At 34.3% G+C, this 18706-nt stretch overlaps 2 protein-coding genes and 1 pseudogene across 3 annotated transcripts; 2 read left to right on the top strand and 1 right to left on the bottom strand.

Annotated features, from left to right (window-relative positions):
* Window positions 1-1318: 1318 nt before the first annotated feature.
* SmD3 (small ribonucleoprotein particle protein SmD3) lies at window positions 1319-2930 on the top strand. Its single transcript, XM_085199846.1, has 2 exons — window positions 1319-1628; window positions 2094-2930. Exons 1-2 carry the CDS (start codon window positions 1319-1321, stop codon window positions 2174-2176), a joined length of 393 nt encoding a protein of 130 aa, XP_085055972.1. The 3' UTR covers window positions 2177-2930.
* Window positions 2931-2935: 5 nt separating this feature from the next.
* Window positions 2936-13647, bottom strand: LOC146540823 (nose resistant to fluoxetine protein 6-like). Of its 2 annotated transcripts, none has more exons than XM_085199844.1 (12): window positions 13267-13647; window positions 12234-12370; window positions 11605-11711; window positions 10915-11120; window positions 10602-10789; window positions 10156-10319; window positions 8720-8905; window positions 8107-8283; window positions 7616-7772; window positions 7128-7311; window positions 4115-4257; window positions 2936-3834 (listed from the first exon to the last, which is right to left on the bottom strand). In XM_085199844.1, the coding sequence occupies exons 1-12, from the start codon at window positions 13523-13525 to the stop codon at window positions 3670-3672; spliced, it is 2073 nt and encodes a 690-aa protein (XP_085055970.1). In that variant the 5' UTR covers window positions 13526-13647; the 3' UTR covers window positions 2936-3669. The 2 variants fall into 2 exon arrangements, with proteins under 2 accessions (XP_085055970.1, XP_085055971.1); XM_085199845.1 differs by lacking the exon at window positions 13267-13647 and adding an exon at window positions 12492-12641.
* Window positions 13648-17772: 4125 nt separating this feature from the next.
* Window positions 17773-18646, top strand: LOC146540822 (uncharacterized; annotated as a pseudogene).
* The last annotated feature ends 60 nt before the right edge of the window (window positions 18647-18706 follow it).

Here is an 18706-nt window from a genome sequence, read left to right as displayed (position 1 = left end):
ACAGGAAAAATATGAGACCAGATCATTATTGGATTTCGAGAAAGATATTCGACGCACAATTTTTTTGATTTGATTTTTAATATTTTATACATAACAATAGCAACTTTAATCGGTAATAACTGCAGAAATATTAACTGTGTCGCAGTTATTAGCTCCCGCCTTGTTTTTTCTTCTCTTCATTGCTTTAGCGCACCCCAGACCTATTTGAATAGGGCAATGTGGCTTGAACAATGTAAAAAAGGTAGCTAAGCTTAGATTTCGTTATTTAAGGTAACAGAAAATATGTCAACAGAAAAGATTTTCCAATCGAAAATCAGCAATGGTCTTTAGTTTTCAAGGATAGAGAAATGGCAAGTGAGATTTCAAAAATACTCCTTTAAATCCATTGTGCCTATATAATTACAAATATAAGTAGCACATACTTACCAAAATACACTAAAAATAGGAAAGATGCATTGATCTTTTACAAAATGAATAAAATACATGATTCTTTTTATTGGAATATAAAAATACACATCCGTCTTGCGTAATGGGTGTAAGCAAATTATAGCTGTCTAATATTACCAAATTAAAAAATATTACATTTAAGGTAACTTTAGTAGAAATTTTCCACCACAGAAAAGAGTCAGATACGTGTAACAGCTAGTTTATTAGAAATTTGGAAATTATCATTAAAAAATCAACTCAAGTATATTCTATGCTGAAAATATGTGTGATTTCGATGACACGGGCGTAATAACTTAAATTACAAATTTTTGAAACTATGAACTACGAATCTGAACATTCCACAGAAGGGGACAAATGATGGAATTTGAATTTTTTTCTTTACATTTTTTTTTAAATTTTGATGTGTAGACTATCCACTTATCATAAGGGGGTAGGCATAGTTAAATTTAGAATGAAAAATCATTCTATTTTCTTTTATTTGTTATAGCTATTGTAATATAACACTCATATGAGTATGACCCTTATACTTTATGAATGTGATGAATGTGATGTCATTTATAAATTTGAAATAATAGAATACCAAAGAAATCATTTAATATTTTCTTACAACGTAATTTATTTATTTGAATAGAATTATCGCACGTTTAATTATACTTTTAAAATAAATATATCGTCATACAATGAAAATTTTAGAAATTTTATCATCTATTAATTTTTTATTACTAGTCACACTGCCCGCCGCCATTGTTTGTGTTTCTGTTTAGCTCTTTTATTTAGGCGTCTGGCGACGTAAATTTAATCTCATTACATCTGTAATTATCCAGATATTATAGATTAATTGTAACAATTGCCTGTGAATATATAATCTAAGATGTCTATCGGTGTGCCTATTAAAGTATTACACGAAGCGGAAGGCCATGTAGTGACCTGCGAAACAAATACCGGCGAAATTTACCGCGGGAAGCTTATAGAGGCCGAGGATAATATGAATTGTCAGATGACCCAAGTAACAGTCACTTATAGGGATGGAAGAGTCGCGCAATTGGAGAATGTATACATTAGAGGATCTAAAATCCGTTTCCTTATATTACCGGATATGTTAAAAAATGCGCCCATGTTCAAACGACAGGGGAACAAACCCACGGCTGGGCGTGGGAAAAGTGCTATACTTCGTGCTCAAGGTAAACTTCCAAAAAGTTATCTAAATTTTATAAATTGTATCCAGTGCCATAGTATTTGTTTACAAACAGTACTATGTTTTTTATTAGGTTATATTTTAGCTGTTTTGAATTGTGTCATTTGTTTGTCTTCGAGTCTATAAATTGAAACTTAAACTGAACATCAAATATTTATATCTATAGTTCTCTATACGTTGGTTTACTAAAATATCCAATCAGGCGTATTTTATTTATTTTATGTTTAATCTAGGAAGCTATCGTTATAGCGCAGGGGCACAGCGTCTAACTGTAAATGATACGTTTGATAAGTTAAAGTTAAGTAAGTAAGAAATGAGCTCTTCCACTCAACATGCATAGTAGAAAATTGAGCAGTGAAATGAGTTTTGACACGAAGTTTCCTCTGCCAACACCTAATGAAGCTAATACAAATCTGATTTAGTAATTTATGTTTTATGTGGTAAATTTCAGCTGCCGGTCGAGGCAGAGCAGGAGGTAGAGGTGGAGGGCATCGTGGAGGCTGGCAGGGTGGCTCGGGACCTTCAAGACGATAAACCTGCAGTAAACTTAAGTTCAGTTTGTTTAATACTTATAATGTCCAAATGCATTTGTCAGATAAAGATTATTATTTAATAAAATGTGTTTTGATATTGAGATATTGTGATTGTGTGGTTGTTGATACAACATTTCAAAATATAGGCTTACATGAATTTTATTTAGAACATGGACAACAAACTGTAAATATATAAGTAACTTTATTCCTTATCATTTTTATTCTGTAAGTATTTGTCAATGCTAGGGATGTTATGAAACTTGGTAACGGTCTCTAAATTTATTGGATATTCAAAATAAAAAAAAAAATAATTTATAACCATAACTAATTCAACTATAAAAGATTTTGGATATCTGATATCGGGTCTGATATATGGAGTCCAGAGTATCATGATAATTGTTGTAGGATTTTAATGTTGTGTAACTAACTCAACGCACTAGTGCTAAATACAAAGTAGTGGTAAATAGGAAGAACTGGTTGCTTATAATAAACAATAAATATCAGAACTAACACTTACATCTGTATGCATATCCAGATTTGAAATGTTACATCTATCATCCCTGGTTAATAGTTTGGTCAAGTGTTTAAATTGAACTCTAAATCAATAATAGGGAACACTGACAGAATATTCTACAGAAATTCTAATTTTAAGCATGTAAGGAGTGATTGCATAGTGTAAGTGTGGGACATTGTGAGACTAGGGATAGAGATATCTGTCAACAGGTACACAATAAATGTCTATAACAAACCAAACACTGTGTTTACTTTCATTCTTATTATTTTCAATCAGGTCCAGACTTTCTTCATTAGGTTCTTCCTTTTCCCTTGAACAGGTTAAGCAAAAAGGATAAATAGTGTTAAGAGTATTTCTCATTTTTTATTTTTTGATACTGTGTGTTTAGTGGTTAAACACCGCAGTCTGACTAGAATGGGAAAACAGTTTTAATCACTTCTCCAAGTGGGAGGCGTACGACTAACGCAATAACAGTAACACTCACTGTCACCGCAATGACTAATTAAGTTTTAGCTATAAAGGAGTTGTGAAATTGCGAAACTGAAAAGTACAGTAGTCTGCATAGTATTCAATTTCGAGGGAAAGTAAGGAATGAAGTGTCCCCACTAGGGTGCCTACCCTGTTTTGTGCGGTGCAATTGCTCTACTGCACTTTAGTGTAGTGTGGGCAAAGCCGCGGGCGGGCCGCTAGTATATAATAATAAAATAGCTATAATTTGATATGAAATTATTTTTTGCTCCGTAAACCTCACTTGACCAATTAATGTTAAATACATAATAAAAATAACTTGTCATAATAAAGCTACCCTTCATACATGTGCACATTGATGCAGAAACACACATGCTTGTAAATGGCCAATATCTCAAAAACTAAAAATTCTGGCCATTCTATATTATCTCCTATATGAATCACCCTTGCCAGTTGTTTATATAGCCCAAATACCAATAGCCCTGTACATAAAATATATATTTCCAACATTCTCAACATAATAGTTTTTTACTAATTTTTTTCTTATGACTTAGTTTAAGTTTAATCCGTAGATTCTTGATTTCCTTGTACAACGTCTGCGTTGGAAGCTCCACCAGCATCGCCAGCAGGAACGACGCCGCGTACGCCCACACTGCGACGCCAAATGTTTCTGTCAACTGAAATATTTGAGAAAATTAAATAAAAAATTAATTGGATCAGTGATTTTCTAATTCAGTGTTTACAGCTTCAAACTTGTGGTACATACAGCAGCTATTAAAACTCAATGTTAATAATATGGCATGGTGAAGCAATGTAGACGTCATACATATACTTATTACATGTTTAAATCCTGCTCATAGACAGGTTTTGTACTAGTTTTAAAAAAGTGTTTTCTCTTTGTTATTGGAATAATTTTATAGTTGAGGCCTTGTTACGCGGCTAAGCAAGAAATCTCACAATAGTGTTTAAGCTGAAGGTCGTGGTGGCGTGTTTGGTGGCGGCTCTCGCGACCACGAAGAACAAGTGCAGCAAGTATGCGCCGTACGTGAGGCGGGACGCCGGCGCCGCGTGCGCGTGAGAGAAGGCTCTACTCCATGGAGCTGTAGATACGACATTAGAGATATACAGGTCTTCCAGAAACAATATAAATGATGCTACCGAGTCAAGTGCTAGTCCGTAGTCCGGCTGTGTGTGACTTTGAGATTTAATATTCGACTTCTTTAATTATATATATATATATTAAGTTACTACAACAAATATATCTAAACCATCGACTGAAAACAAAATGTATACAGTAAAAGTACATACATAAGCATAGTGTTAGTTTAATCTACTTCTATGATAGGTTAGTTCATAACTGAAGTCTATTGTGTCTAATATATTTATTTAAGTATGTACATACTTAATGGACAAACGAAAACAAACACTGAATATTACACATAAAGTCACATCGCATCGCAGCGCAGCGTTGAGTTCCGCAACTCAACACGCAATGCCTCTAGAATTCGCCGGTAAGTGGGGAACGGAGTGTCTTAACATTAGATTCCCTCTGCCTACCCTGCTGTGTGTGGTGGTGTTTTATTTCGATCCCTATCCGTAGAGTAAAATATTTAAGAAATTCTTTTATCTATATACAGGATGTCCCAGGAGTCAACGATAAAACGAAACCAGATGATAGACCAAGTCATGACAGTTATGAGAAAAATATAAAAAAAAATCTTTGTCATGTATTTTTCATATTATATTGATTTTAAAAAATATCGGAAAAACCGACACCCTGTGATGGTTTTTCAAGTCCCAGGACTACAAATATTACTCTTTCTTCATTTTTTTTCTGTAATGTAATCATGAGTAACCCTTCTGTGAATTACAGTTTAAGATTGAAACATACCTGCATCAGTTTTCAATAAAATATCGTATTTTTTCCAAACGTTAAATTCAAAATATTTAGTACACCCAACTTTAACCGACTGTACTATAAAAAAAATATACTACACTGTTTTTGCAAGTAACTTTAAAAGTTGGCGCATTTAATCTGGATTCCGAAATGGTACGACACTTGCTGGATTACTTCTTTGTTGAAGAGAGAAAAATCGAAATACACGATAATCGGGATGACGTTCAGCGTTTTGATATCTTTTCTGATACATTCTAGCTGCAGCATTTGCGTTACATAACCACTCTCCATGAATGAAATGCATATTGGCAATGTGTCAAAGACCGAGTATATGGCCTGCACTATCCTTATAAGCCCGGACTCGAGCACTATCCTTATAAGTCCTGGGCCAGCCCCTAAGTTGGAAAAGTTCAGGTACCTTGGATCCGCCATGCACGAGTCTGGAGGCATCGATCACGATCTCCTTAGCCGGATAAGAATTTGGACGGTATCCTGTGATCACAGACCATACCAGTGACCTCCCGCCACTTAGCCCAGGCAACGCTTATCCGACTTAGGGGCTGGCCCAGGACTTATAAGGATAGTGCTCGAGCCCGGGCTCTCGCAGGCCATATACTCAGTCTTTGACACATTGCCAATATGCATTTCATTCATGGAGGATAACCATTCTCCATGAATGTAGCGCAAATGCTGCATCTAGAATGTATCGGAAAAGATATCAAAACGATGAACGTCAACCCGATTATCGTGTATTTCGATTTTTCTCTCTTCAACAAAGAAGTAATCCAGCAAGTTTCGTACCATTTCGGAATTCAGATTAAATGTTCCAACTTTTAAAGTTACTTGCAAAAACAGTGTAGTACATTTTTTTTATAGTACAGTCGGTTAAAGTTGAGTGTAGTAAATGTTTTGAATTTAATGTTTGGCAAAAACACGATATTTTTTTGAAAACTGATGCAGGTATGTTTCAATTTTAAGCTGTAATTCACAGAAAAATTACTCATGATTATATTACAGAAAAAAAAATGAAGAAAGAGTAATATTTGTAGTCCTGGGACTTGAAAAACCATCACAGGGTGTCGGTTTTTCAAAAAAATGTAATGAAAAATACATGACAAAGATTTTTTTTTATATTTTTCTCATAACTGTCATGACTTGGTCTATCATCTGGTTTCGTTTTATCGTTGACTCCTGGGACACCCTGTATATATAAAAGGACTTGTCCTCTCTGACTGAAGTAAGACGCACGCACAGCCGTAACCGCTGTGCGTAGAAACATAAAATTTGGGTCTGTCCAAATTTTATGGTTACTTTCGTAATCTGGACATCCACTAAGAAGGGATTTTGAAAAATTTTAACCCTAAAGGGTTGAAATAGGGATTGAAAGTTTGTATGGAAAAAAAATTAAATCGGCACCGATTCTTATAAAATTTGAAATTTAGATTTTAAAAAGTATTTAATTGAACACGTGTTTCGTCGTTTTCTAGAATTCTCCCCCTAAGGGTGCAAATAAGGGGTTGAAAGTTTTTTTGGAAAAATCTTTAAAACACCACCGACTTTTATAAAATTTGAAATTTAGACTCTTAAAATATTTTATTGAACACATGTTTCATGGTTTATTAGAATTCACCCTTAAATAAGCTAGCGAAGCTGCGCGCGTCCACTAGTAGTTTATAAAACCTAAAGAAACAAAATTCGCAAAGCATTCACATAGTTATAGGCGGGAGCTAATAACTGCAACACAGTTTATACTACTGCAGTTATTAACGATTAAAATTGTATTGTAATGTATCAAATATTAATTTAATAAATATATTATTATTATTATTATTATTATAGTTAATACTAGCTCCGAACATACTCGTAGCAAAAGCCACAAGTGACACGAACACCGCTCTCGACACCAGCGAGGTCCCAGTCGTGTCGCTAGTCATTCATTATATTAGGTTCATATCCAGCACTTACTTAAGTTTGTTGTTTTCTATTCGATCCCTAACGACACAGTAAAATATTTCATAAATTTTATTATGGTTAATAAAATCTGAAAGAAAAAGAAATATTCGCAAAGCATACAATTCACGCCATTAATAGCTCCAAACATGGCCAAAGCCACAAGAGATACGAACACCGGTCTCTCGATACCAGCAAGTACAGCAGCAGGCGCGCGTCCCGGGGGGCCCGCGCCTAGCGCCGCCGGAGACAGGCACGTGAACAGGAAGGCCGCTGGGAGGGATAGTGTGGTACATATGCGGAAGACCTGTGAAAAACACAAAAAGCATGTTTAATTTATGTGTCTGATATATTACAGCCATTTGGAAAATCTCTACACGCATTTTCCGTCCTGTAAGTGGTAAGAGAGACGCTAGGAGAAATTTACAGCCTATTTCAGTGATGTTGCTTGGTGTATTGAAGGGAATGCTACAATATATTTTACTTGAGCAGGGTAACAAAGCGTGACCACGAAAGGGCGTGAAAATCAAACTCACTTCAAACAAACAATTGGATATTTAATACGAAGCAACATAAAGAAATTGTAACTAAAATGAAGGGAATAAAATCACCTTATTATTTATTAATCTGTCAGTGACACTAGCAGGTGTGCGTGAGACATGCGCGTGCGCAAGCACCAGTCCTATTAAAGGGCTGCCGGCGTTTCCCAACAGCGACCTGTAGGATATATTCATGGAGGTGCTGCCTCTGTACATCTGCAGGATTGATCTAAAATGTAATGTTCAAGTTAGATTTATAATTATAGAACTTCATCTAACAATAAGTGAAATAGAAAAAAACAAATGAAATAGAAACACTAAAGCAGCAACACTAGGTTGGTTTCCGAAATAGATTTTGCAAGCATTTTGGACTAGTCGCATGAGCATGTAGCTAAGAAAAGCCGGCGCTATATTTAGCAGTCGCCCTTAATCTCTATGTTACTGCAAGTGTTTTTATGAGACTGACAGACAGTAAACAAAGTGATTTTATAAAGGTTCCGTTTTTACCTTTTGACATAAGGAACCTTAAAAGTAACGTGAAATAGGGAATTTAAACAACTTACTGGTAATTATGTATTAGGAAGTTAGGTATGATATGCCACGTGTAGCTCATAACTAAATTGGCCACAACAACGCCTGTAAGTAGAGTACTCAATATTTTTATTGCACGACGAGACTTCCGTAGCAGCAGGGTCAGGACGAGAGACGCAGCGTAGAACTGCATGTCCACCGACAAATACCTGGAATCATTAAATTTTGAATGAAGAGTTAAAATATTGATTATTAAACATGATTAATATATCTTTACATTTTTTTTTATCAGCCTCACACTGTATTCCACAGCAGGGTAGGCAGAGGGAACCTAGTGTGAAGACACTCCGTTCTCCACTTTCTGCCAAATTCTGGAGGCTTTGCGTGTTGAGTGACAGAACTCAACGCCGCGCTTTGCCTCGACACAAGAGCGAAGACATGGTAATATAAACATAAATAAATATTTCACTTCCTTGATTGGGGATCGAACCAACAACCTTCGCATTACAGTCATACCCTGGTGCCGCTGGGCTACGACGGACGCAATGTATAATATCTGCAAAATACCTGCAGAATATCTTTATATGTTAATATTTAATCAAAATACCTACGTAATATATGTAATTATTAGCCTTCAATACTCACCATCCCTGTATCAAGCATCTGTCGTGTATATCAATAGAGTTGTCCAGATAAGTGAACTGTAACAACCAGTTTTGTTGACAGCGCACCTTCTCCGTCCCCACGAGCACCGGCCAGAGCGGTCCCGCGGCCACACGATCCCACCACGTCATGGAGAACCACACAGCTAGGAAGTAGCCTGGACTTAGCCTAAAACGTGTAAATATTTTAAAACATAATATATGCCTTATCTATTTATTTATTTTTATTATGTATGTGTATTCTATGTAGTTTATGAGATGGTATTTATGCAGGTGTATAAATATATATATGTTTGATCGCGCCATGCCCTCTCTTTTAAATTGATTCCTCTAAGATTAGGTTGCCTGGAAGAGATCATTTTTAGTGATAAGGCCGCCGGCTTTTAGTGAAATTTATTTGTGGAATATGTAATTTTCTGGTGTGAAATAAAGAGTTTTTATGTTATGTTATCTAATTTATAATTATATAAATTTTCTTTACATTTTTTGTTATATTAGATAATCATCACAATCTATATATATAAAAGGACTTGTCCTCATTGACTGAGGTAAGACGCACGCACAGCCGTAACCGCTGTGCGTAGGAACGTGAATTTTGGACAGACGTTTATTTTCGTAATCTGGACATCCACTAAGAAGGGATTTTGAAAAATTTTAACCCTAAAGGGGTAAAATAGGGGCTCAAAGTTTGTATGGAAAAAAAATTAAATCGGCACCGTATCTTATAAAATTTGAAATTTAGTTTTTTAAAAGTATTTAATTGAATACGTGTTTCATAGTTTTCTAGAATTCTTCCCCTAAGGGTGCAAACAAATAAGGGGTTGAAAGTTTGTATGGACAAACTCTTAAATCGCCACCGATTTTTATAAAATTTGATATTTAGACTCTTAAAAATATTTAATTGAACATGTGTTTCATGGATTTCTAGAATTCACCCCCTAAGGGTGCAAATAAGGGGTTGAAAGTTTGTATGCAAAAATCTTTAAATCGCCACCTATTTTTATAAAATTTGAAATCGAATCGAATACATTTTTCATGGGTTATTAGAATTCACCTCTAAATACGCAAGCGAAGCTGCGCGCGTCCGCTAGTTAAATATAAAATAAATTATGCAAATTGCGAAGAGTCCCCCTCCCCCGCTCATTCTTCTTTACTAATATAGACGAAAAAACCATTGGCGTATAATAATACAAAACATCTAAATCATGCTACTTACTACATGGAACCTTTTGTTAGTCTACCACCACGTGTGAAATATACGCGATTAATTCAGTTCACTTTCATTTAAAATGTGTAAAAATCAACGACTTAACAAATATTTTTATAAATCATAAACTGAATAAAACTCGAGTGGAAAAGATGTTTCGTATCAGAATTTTCGTTAATTATTTAATTCAGTGTCTGTCAGATTAAACTCGCCTTATAAATCTTTTAAGCATAGTTTTATAGAAAATGAGGACAGCGGCCTCCTGTGTTTTTTCTCTCAGCAACTTTTGCGCCATCAAGAAGCTGGACATCATGAAGAATATTTGCACTACTAAAGTGCTGTTCACCAAAAGCATGGTGATCAAAGTATGATGATACTGAAAATTAATATAAAATTAAAAATTAATCATTTTTAGGTGGTATAGCTAGTTTTTTGTTTCATTTCCCCTATCCTTCACGTACATCACTGCTAAAATAATAGTGGTTTAACTAAAATTATCTATTTGATATAGAGGGGTTACACAAAAACGTTCGCGTGCGTTGCGAAGTTTCCATGTAACGGACAGGAGGAGCCAAAAATCTTCAAAAATTGTTTAAGGCAATAAACCTCTATAAAACTTATATATAAATTAAAATGTTACGCAATGTGTAAAATTTACACGTTCAAAAGACGTATCATCAACATATGCAAGGTGACTGATCCCGATGTGTGCGCCGATCACGAACATCATGCAAAACACACGAAGTCCGTCGAAGGCGCGCAGGTCTCTCCTCGGGGACGTCCGCGGCGGCGCTACCAGAGCTTTCCAAGAGGTCAGTAGTGACCAGTGTGAGGGCCAGCGGTGATCTGGAATATGGGTATGATGTAGTTGCTGTCAGATATATAGTAGGTAGTAAGGAAGATAAAACAATCATACAGACACCAGGATAATATCAAATATTATTTTGTGATTTCACTCATCAAACACTCACTCTTGGAAGCACCTGAATGTTTCACATCAAGAACAGTGCTGATAGCGGTGAACGTCACTATAAACATTATAAATACAGCGAAAGCTTTCTCGTTGGTACTCAGTGGTGGTGAAGGAGTTGGTCCCTCTTTACAGTAGTCGAGGTGATTGAGGCGCGCTGTCAAGTTGTATTGCGACATCGTTTTTGTATTGACGCATGATTCGAACCTGGGAAAACAGGAAAAAAGATTTGTAGAAAAATAAAAAAAGGTAGGCTTACATAAGCCACAAACTGTTCTTAATTGACTGAACCAAAAACACAATGTTTATGGGACCACTTCTGAAAGATGTAACCATACGACAAAAGCATCACCAAAATCTAGTGATAATTGACTGAGAAATATGTAAACATATCCACATACAAAAAAATTTGCAGTCGAATTCATAATTTTCTTTTGATATTAACAACGACGGTTAAAATCGATACATAACTCACGTTATCAACAATTATATAAAAATTGATTAAGTTCCATGTCTTACATAGGTATACTATATAGGTACCTACAATGTTACAATATTTTATAAATCAATTGAAGATCAAAGTTATCGCTTATTTTACGGAATATTTAAATTTCAAAAGTAAGTAGTAGTACCTACTCTACAATATTTCATATATAACTTTAGTACTATGTAAGAACTGCATCAATATTACCATTCTTCTTGTGAAGAAGCCTGAAAAGGAGAGCAGCTGCATGTGAGGCACATTCCTCGGTAAATGCGCGTATGGTTCACGAAGTCAGCCCAGTTTGCTGACACGCCCTGTACAAGAATTAACAATAAATATATTAAAAGTGCGTAAATAAGTGAATGGTAGTGTGAACATTGGAGAAAAAATAAATTTCAGTACATCATAATACTTTCTTTATCCAAGACTTTTCATTTCAAAATATATTTTAGGATAAAAAAATACATTCAAACCTATACATAATACTTTTGCGACGGCCGGACACAAGGATCCAAGCCTTCGGTGACGAACCTCATCACATTACGCGCCGTCCCAACCTATAAGCTAAGTCTAAATTATATATGTAGATCCTTTTTGTTTTTCTGTCTTTACGAGATTATCATCATGTCAGATAGCGATGTCAACAATCACTGACGACGCGCCTCCTGGTCTACTAGCACTACATCAGGTCTGTTGGTAACAATATACCTATCAGTAATAATAGATCGATCCCAAGTAGAACTACAGTATGTTAGGTATACAATAGGTTACCCCTAATTTCACAAGGGTCTATTGATGAGCAAGTTGCTCGTTATTGAACTTTCTTTTGCTTTTACCTTCATAATACGGAATAAAGAGCTATCCCCGATAGGCAAAAGCTCAAAGTTCCCAACACAGAATACGCCTCCACGCTTCTCGCAGTCACAATACGGGTCCAGCTGGAACACCTGCGGCATGGCGTAGTAATCCTCGTCTAACGAAATTGAGTTAAAGATATAATATTTGTAATATTTGTGGTTAAAGAGTTTATTTATTTCTCAAAAGAAATTACATTTCACTTAAAGAGAAATACAAAAATTATCTTAAATTAGTACATATTAATCAATGTGAGCGTTGGAATCAGCAAAACATGGTAAATAACAAAAGAAAACAATATCAAATACTCAATTAACAAATGTAAGTGAAAGAGGATGTATTGAGAAATTTAAACATATTTGACCGTGACCGTTTACAATGAAGTTAGGTTTACCCACATTTGAAGAAATCATAATACAGGGTCGGATTCTATTTGAGTTTTATAAAATGTTCCTTTAATTTTGTTTTGAAATTATAAAAATTTTTTGATGTTTTTATATATTGAGGCAATTTATTGTAAATTTCTGCTCCTTCATAAATAATAGATTTTTTGCCATAATTGGTTCTTGTCTTTGGTAAGTATAAATTGTTTGCACTTCTAAGTGGTCTATTTCCTATTTGTTCATTTGTCAGAAAAGATAGCTCCGATTCTAAATTGTTTTGTAAAATTTTACGAATAAGAATACAAGTGTTATATTGATATAATTGACGAATATTTAAAATGTTAGTTTCATCATATATCTTATTTGTTGATGTTAAAGGCTTAAAATGGAAAAGCAGTTTTATTATTTATTATTATTATATTTTTTTGTTCAAAGAGGAATGAAGATACATAAAAAATATATTATATAATTATATGAATGTCTATCTACTATTTAATTTACAAAAAATAAGAAATAACGTGAAGCTGATTCGAGAGATAAAAAATGATTGAAAATGATCTCCTCTACCTGTATCAGTTTCACATCTATTTCCCCATCAAGCTGTATATACATTTTTATATATTCCACTTACCGCTTATGTTGATAATCACGTCGTTAACATCATAGTCACTGATCTCCAGTGCAGCACTGTTGTTGCTATCTTGTTCATTATCTTTATTATGTTTTCTATTATTCATATTCTTATGCACAAAACAGTATTCATTATTAATTGCATCTGAAGATAGTGTGAAGAAGTTTTTCAAATATTCCTTTTGCATACATTTATAAGGTAAGTCACACCTGCATGCGCTTGCGCACAAAAACGCGAAAAGGACGATCCACGAAGTCATTCTCAAGCTACTCGACCGTCGATACTGTATTATGTAGGTAACGCGTATTTATTACTTTAGCTTACTGGTCCGAGGCTACGTTCATACTGTGTGAACATATTTAAATATCTTTATCCATAAAATTATTAGGACCTTTAAAGTTCTCTTGCTTCCAAAGTTGGCTGACTACTCTTCTTCCTCATGGCATTAATCCTGGCTATTGCCAGGGTCTGCCTTCCTACTCAATCTACTCCACTTTGCACGGTCTTTTGCGTTCTCTGTGGTTAGACCATTTAAAGTTGGCTAACTACTATTTATCTTTAAAAAACGACCAGCTTCATGGTGGATCACGTATATCGCAGGGTAGGCAGAGAGAATCTATTTTTAAGATACTCCGTTCCCCACTAGGTTAAAGTATAACTTATAAAAGTTGACAAACATTAATTTGTGGGCGTGTGCTCTTATTTTGTATGAAATGAACTACAAATATATAAGTTTGTAATGGTTTCTGTAATACTCATATACCTAATATAAAAGGAGATGTTGAGGTAATACGGTGAGACTTACTCCCTAAATTGAAAATAACTTCATAACAACATATTTAATAAATATTCGTATAGTACAAGGGGGCGAAGCCGCCCAGGTCTGCTAGTCTATTATAATAATATAATATATGATTATCCAAGGGACTGATATCTGTACATTTGGATAATCCACAGTCATTTTAGCTTGATAGTTGATATTTCCATTCCATACGTTCTTAAGAACTCTGGACTCAGAATAGCTGGATCAAGGTGAAAAATAAGTGAAAAAATCACAAACCTTAAAATGTTTAAACATTGCAACCTTTATTTATGTATTTAATATACAAACCTCTATATAGGTTTCTTATTCACTCAGAAAATAATTAATAGGTATCTTGTTTGTTAGATGGTACATTATATTTATAATCATAATTATTCTAATCGATTTTAAAAAAGAGAAGGTTCTCGGTATGGCTGTTCTTGGATGCGGAATAGTGTATATATACTCCATAAAAATTTTATTGGTAAATTTTGACTTTAGTAGCTTTTATTTTATAAGCGGATTCAAAAGATATAGCAAAAAATTCTATTATTACCTAATGCGTACATCTAGCGACCCGCCCGCGGAGTCGGCCGCCTCAACTATGCTCTTGTTCTAACATATGTTTACTGCGCATTTGTAGTGATTAGATATAATGTAAAAATTATTAAAATCTTGGAATAATATTAAACAGCAATTTTACTAGAATTACTAATTCTGCAAAAAATACCACCTAAGTTAATTTGGAAAAGTTACTTTTAGTACTTTTTTTATCTAAATGATAATTTTTATCTAAATATATTCAAAGGGTGCGGGATCGGACGGAGTGGCGGGCATTAGGGGGGGTCTACGTCCAGCAGTGGACTTTAAAAGGCCGATGGATTGATGGATGGATATTCAATGGTTTTTGTGTTCTACATGGCCGTAACTCGATAGACATATCATAGATCGGCTCTCCTCCTGGCGCCCTTGGTATCATATTTGATTTGATGATTAGTTCAGACCCACAGAATATACACTCAGCTGCAAGAGCCATAAGTAACACCTCCGGTGCAATTATAAGAAGTATATTTAGCAGGAGGAAACTTATGGCGGATTAAACTCAAGGCTCTGGAAGAGTACGCAAGAAACACTGTATAAATAAGTCACGCTTGTAAAATCTCTGTTAAAACCCATAAAAAAATAAAAGGCACATATGGCGGCGCAATCTTTAGCTTTGTGTAACTAAATAAAGATCATGTGGATTGGTCGTATAAAACGGACACACGTGGGACACAACTATATAATTCCATCCTAGACAGTAATTTTATAGCTTTAAATGATGGGAATGCAACAAGATTACAATTAGTGCAGGGCGTGTTGCATAAATCCAGTCCAGATTTGTCTTTGGTTTCTTCGGATATCCCCTTCAATTTTGATTGGAGTGTAACTAATGAATCGCTTGGCAGTGATCATCTTATAATCAAATTATGTACTTCAATTCAGCTTAACACAAAATTTATAAAGAAACGAAACTTCAAATTAGCTAATTGGTGTGGTTATAGAACCTATATTAAAACACTATTTACAAACTTTATTTTCACGGACGATATTCAACAAGATTATAATAATTTTGTTAATTTAATTAATAAGGCAGCTGAAAAGTTCATCCCCTTTTTTAAATGTTGTCTTATGCTGTCGGACAAATTTACACCAAAATCTTATTGGAAACCAGAATTGAGTAGGGCGGTAGCTGTGCGTCGCATGGCCCTTGGAAATTTTCGTCGCAATCCAACTCCCAGAAATTATGAAATTCTGAAAGAAAAAATTCAAAGTTTCCAAAAACTCCTTAGGAGGGCACAGATAGAATCGTGGAATAGGTTTTGTACATCTATAGGCGAATCAACATCATCTTTGGATATGTGGAACCAAATGAGATGGATTAAAGGTTATAAAATGCAAAAAACTAATATTGATGATACAATGGCTACAAATTTATTAAGTAGTTTATGTCCAGATTCTGTATGCCGAAATAGTCCATTGTTTAACTCATCTAATCCACAATTGGAGTCTAGGATCACGGAGAACGAATTAAGGTCCTGTATTAAATCTAAAGATACAGCTCCAGGTCATGATGATATTTCGTATTCTATGATTAATTACTTATCATCTAATGCTCTGACGGTTTTGGTAAGTATTTACAATAGGATTCTGATAAATAGCTGTATTCCGAAACAATGGCGGTATATATCAGTTATACCAATTCCAAAGCCTGGTCGCGATATATCAAATGCTGGAGCTCTACGTCCGATATCATTAATATCCTGTTTATGCAAAATTTTTCATTCCGTACTTCAAAAAAGATTGGAATGGTATATAGAAAATAATAGTTTTTTTTCACCAAGCACAGTAAGTAGGATTTAGGAAAATGAGATCTACTTTGGATTGCCTTGGTGTTTTGGTATCTGCAATACAATTAAACTTCACAAAAAATCTTTCAACGATAGCCTGTTTTGTAGATCTTGATAATGCATACAATAATTTGGATATTTATTCTTTAGTGAAAACGCTTCATGATATAGGTATTGGTTCCATAATGTGTAACTATATATGGAAGATTCTGTCTGAGAGATATCTTCAAATTAATGTTAATAATAATATTATTTCTCGTAAGACTTGCCAGGGTTTAGCACAGGGAGATCCTTTGTCTCCCTTATTATTTAATATTGCTACTTATAATATATGTGAAACCATGAGCAATATTAATTTTTTACAATATGCTGATGATTTTGTTTTATATACATCATGTTCTAATATAAATGAAGGGCAAGCCACTTGATAGATGGCTGTTAATAAATTTTATAATTGTGTCAGTGAGATAGGTATGAAAATTTCAACATCTAAAAGCAAAATTATTGTATTTAAAAAGGGCATTAATAGATTTCCTGTTAAAATATATGTCAATGAAAATTTGTTAGAAGCAGTAGAAAACGTTAAATATTTGGGTTGTTGGCTGGATAGATCTTTGAGATGGGCTAAACAAGTCAATGAATTGCAGGGAAAAATTTTAAAATTTCTTAATATCTTTAAAGTGCTAGCTGGGTCTGGGTGGGGAGTTCATCCCAAACACCTTAGGTGTATTTATTTATCTTCTATTCGAAGTCGTTTAGATTATGCAAGTTTTTTAATAGATGACAGTAGTGAAGCACATTTAAAAAAATTGGACTTAGTGCAAAATAAAGCGTTAAGAATTATTGGCGGCTATGTTAGAAGTACTCCAACTCATGTTATGGAATCTGATCTGGGTATACAGCCTCTTCAATTTAGAAGATTCTATCTAGGCGGTAAGTTTTGGTTGAAATCTAAGTCATTTAAATTGTCTAATACTATTCAGATTTTAGAAACTTCTATTGCAAGTGATGTGTTAAATAAATGGAAAAGAAAACGTAAACCATTATTATTAAATATTCATAAGCGATTTAGATATCTTGAAGTAAATCAGAGTAACAAAATTAATTTCTTTTCTTTTGATACTTGGATAAACAACTTAGCAGTAGAAAACGTAATTAAAATAAATATTGACCACTTCAATAAACCTAAAAAGACTTACAATATTGATTACTTGGGTGATCACTGCCAACGGTTTATAAACAATGATTATAGTGACTTCTATAAGATTTATACAGATGGGTCTAAAGAAGGCAATTTATCAGGGGCAGCTTTTTATGATAAACAAAATTCGGAATTTATTAAATTTCAAATCAATAAAAATATTTCCATCATGCATACAGAACTAATCGCCATTTGTGAAGCACTATCGTATATTTCGTCAGTAAATCATACCAAATTTGTCATATTTTCTGACTCCAAGAGTTCTCTTCAACACATTGCTCGATGTACCTCTAATCCTAAAGGTATCCCCGTAGCATTTAATATTTTAAAATTAATTCATGAGTATGATCAGCAGAATAAATTAGTAGTCTTACAATGGATCCCTTCACACGTTCATATTTTAGGTAATGAAATTGCTGATACACTAGCCAAGGAGGGAATTACGGATGGTGTTCCAATGACTATCGAACCGGTATCTTCTGATTGTGTTTATTTAATTAGGAATTTGTGTTACTCGTTTTGGAAGGAATATTTTGACCAACGATCTCTAACTAAGGGTATTTGGTACAGAACTATTCAAGCGGAACCTTCAATAAAATCGTGGATTGACTCTGTTAGCCTAAATAGAAAAGATTGTTGACGTGTTTAAGACTTAGGTTGGGACACATTCCATCAAACAAATTCGCATTTCTAATGAAAAAAATTGATTCTCCTAATGAACAGGTGTACATGCAACACCATAGATGACGTATATCATGTTACGATGGAATGTGTCCAGAATGAGCCTCTGAGACGTCGGTTAATTTGCAGAGATTTCTACAATGATATAGAAGCATGTAATAGTGCTTTAGCAGTGCCAGACTCTGTGTTAGGAAAAAAAATATTGTATATAGTTCAGAATAAAAATAATTGATTGTAACTAACATTAATTAGAATGTTAACCAAACAGGGCGGCATGGTCGTTGTCACGACAAAGCTCTTAAATAAAAAAAAAAAAAAAACTAAATAAAGAGGTCACCAAAACAACAGGATACTTTAAAGTCAACG

Source organism: Heliconius melpomene, chromosome 2 (assembly GCF_056956725.1).
Source record: "Heliconius melpomene rosina isolate 202511_hmr_F chromosome 2, ASM5695672v1, whole genome shotgun sequence".
Classification (NCBI taxonomy): Eukaryota; Metazoa; Arthropoda; class Insecta; order Lepidoptera; family Nymphalidae; genus Heliconius; species Heliconius melpomene.
Note: the sequence above shows the minus strand (reverse complement) of the source record. Positions and strands in the feature narration are given on the sequence as shown.

Excerpts from the sequence above, each read along its gene's own strand:
- SmD3 (XM_085199846.1), top strand. The coding sequence starts at position 1,319 with ATGTCTATCGGTGTGCCTATTAAAGTATTACACGAAGCGGAAGGCCAT. Across the intron at positions 1,629-2,093 it reads TGCTATACTTCGTGCTCAAG|CTGCCGGTCGAGGCAGAGCA; the intron begins GTAAACTTCCAA and ends GGTAAATTTCAG.
- LOC146540823 (XM_085199844.1), bottom strand. The coding sequence starts at position 13,525 with ATGACTTCGTGGATCGTCCTTTTCGCGTTTTTGTGCGCAAGCGCATGC. Across the intron at positions 11,712-12,233 it reads CTTTATTCCGTATTATGAAG|GGCGTGTCAGCAAACTGGGC; the intron begins GTAAAAGCAAAA and ends ATTCTTGTACAG. Across the intron at positions 8,906-10,155 it reads ATGCTTAAAAGATTTATAAG|GCTAAGTCCAGGCTACTTCC; the intron begins GCGAGTTTAATC and ends TACACGTTTTAG.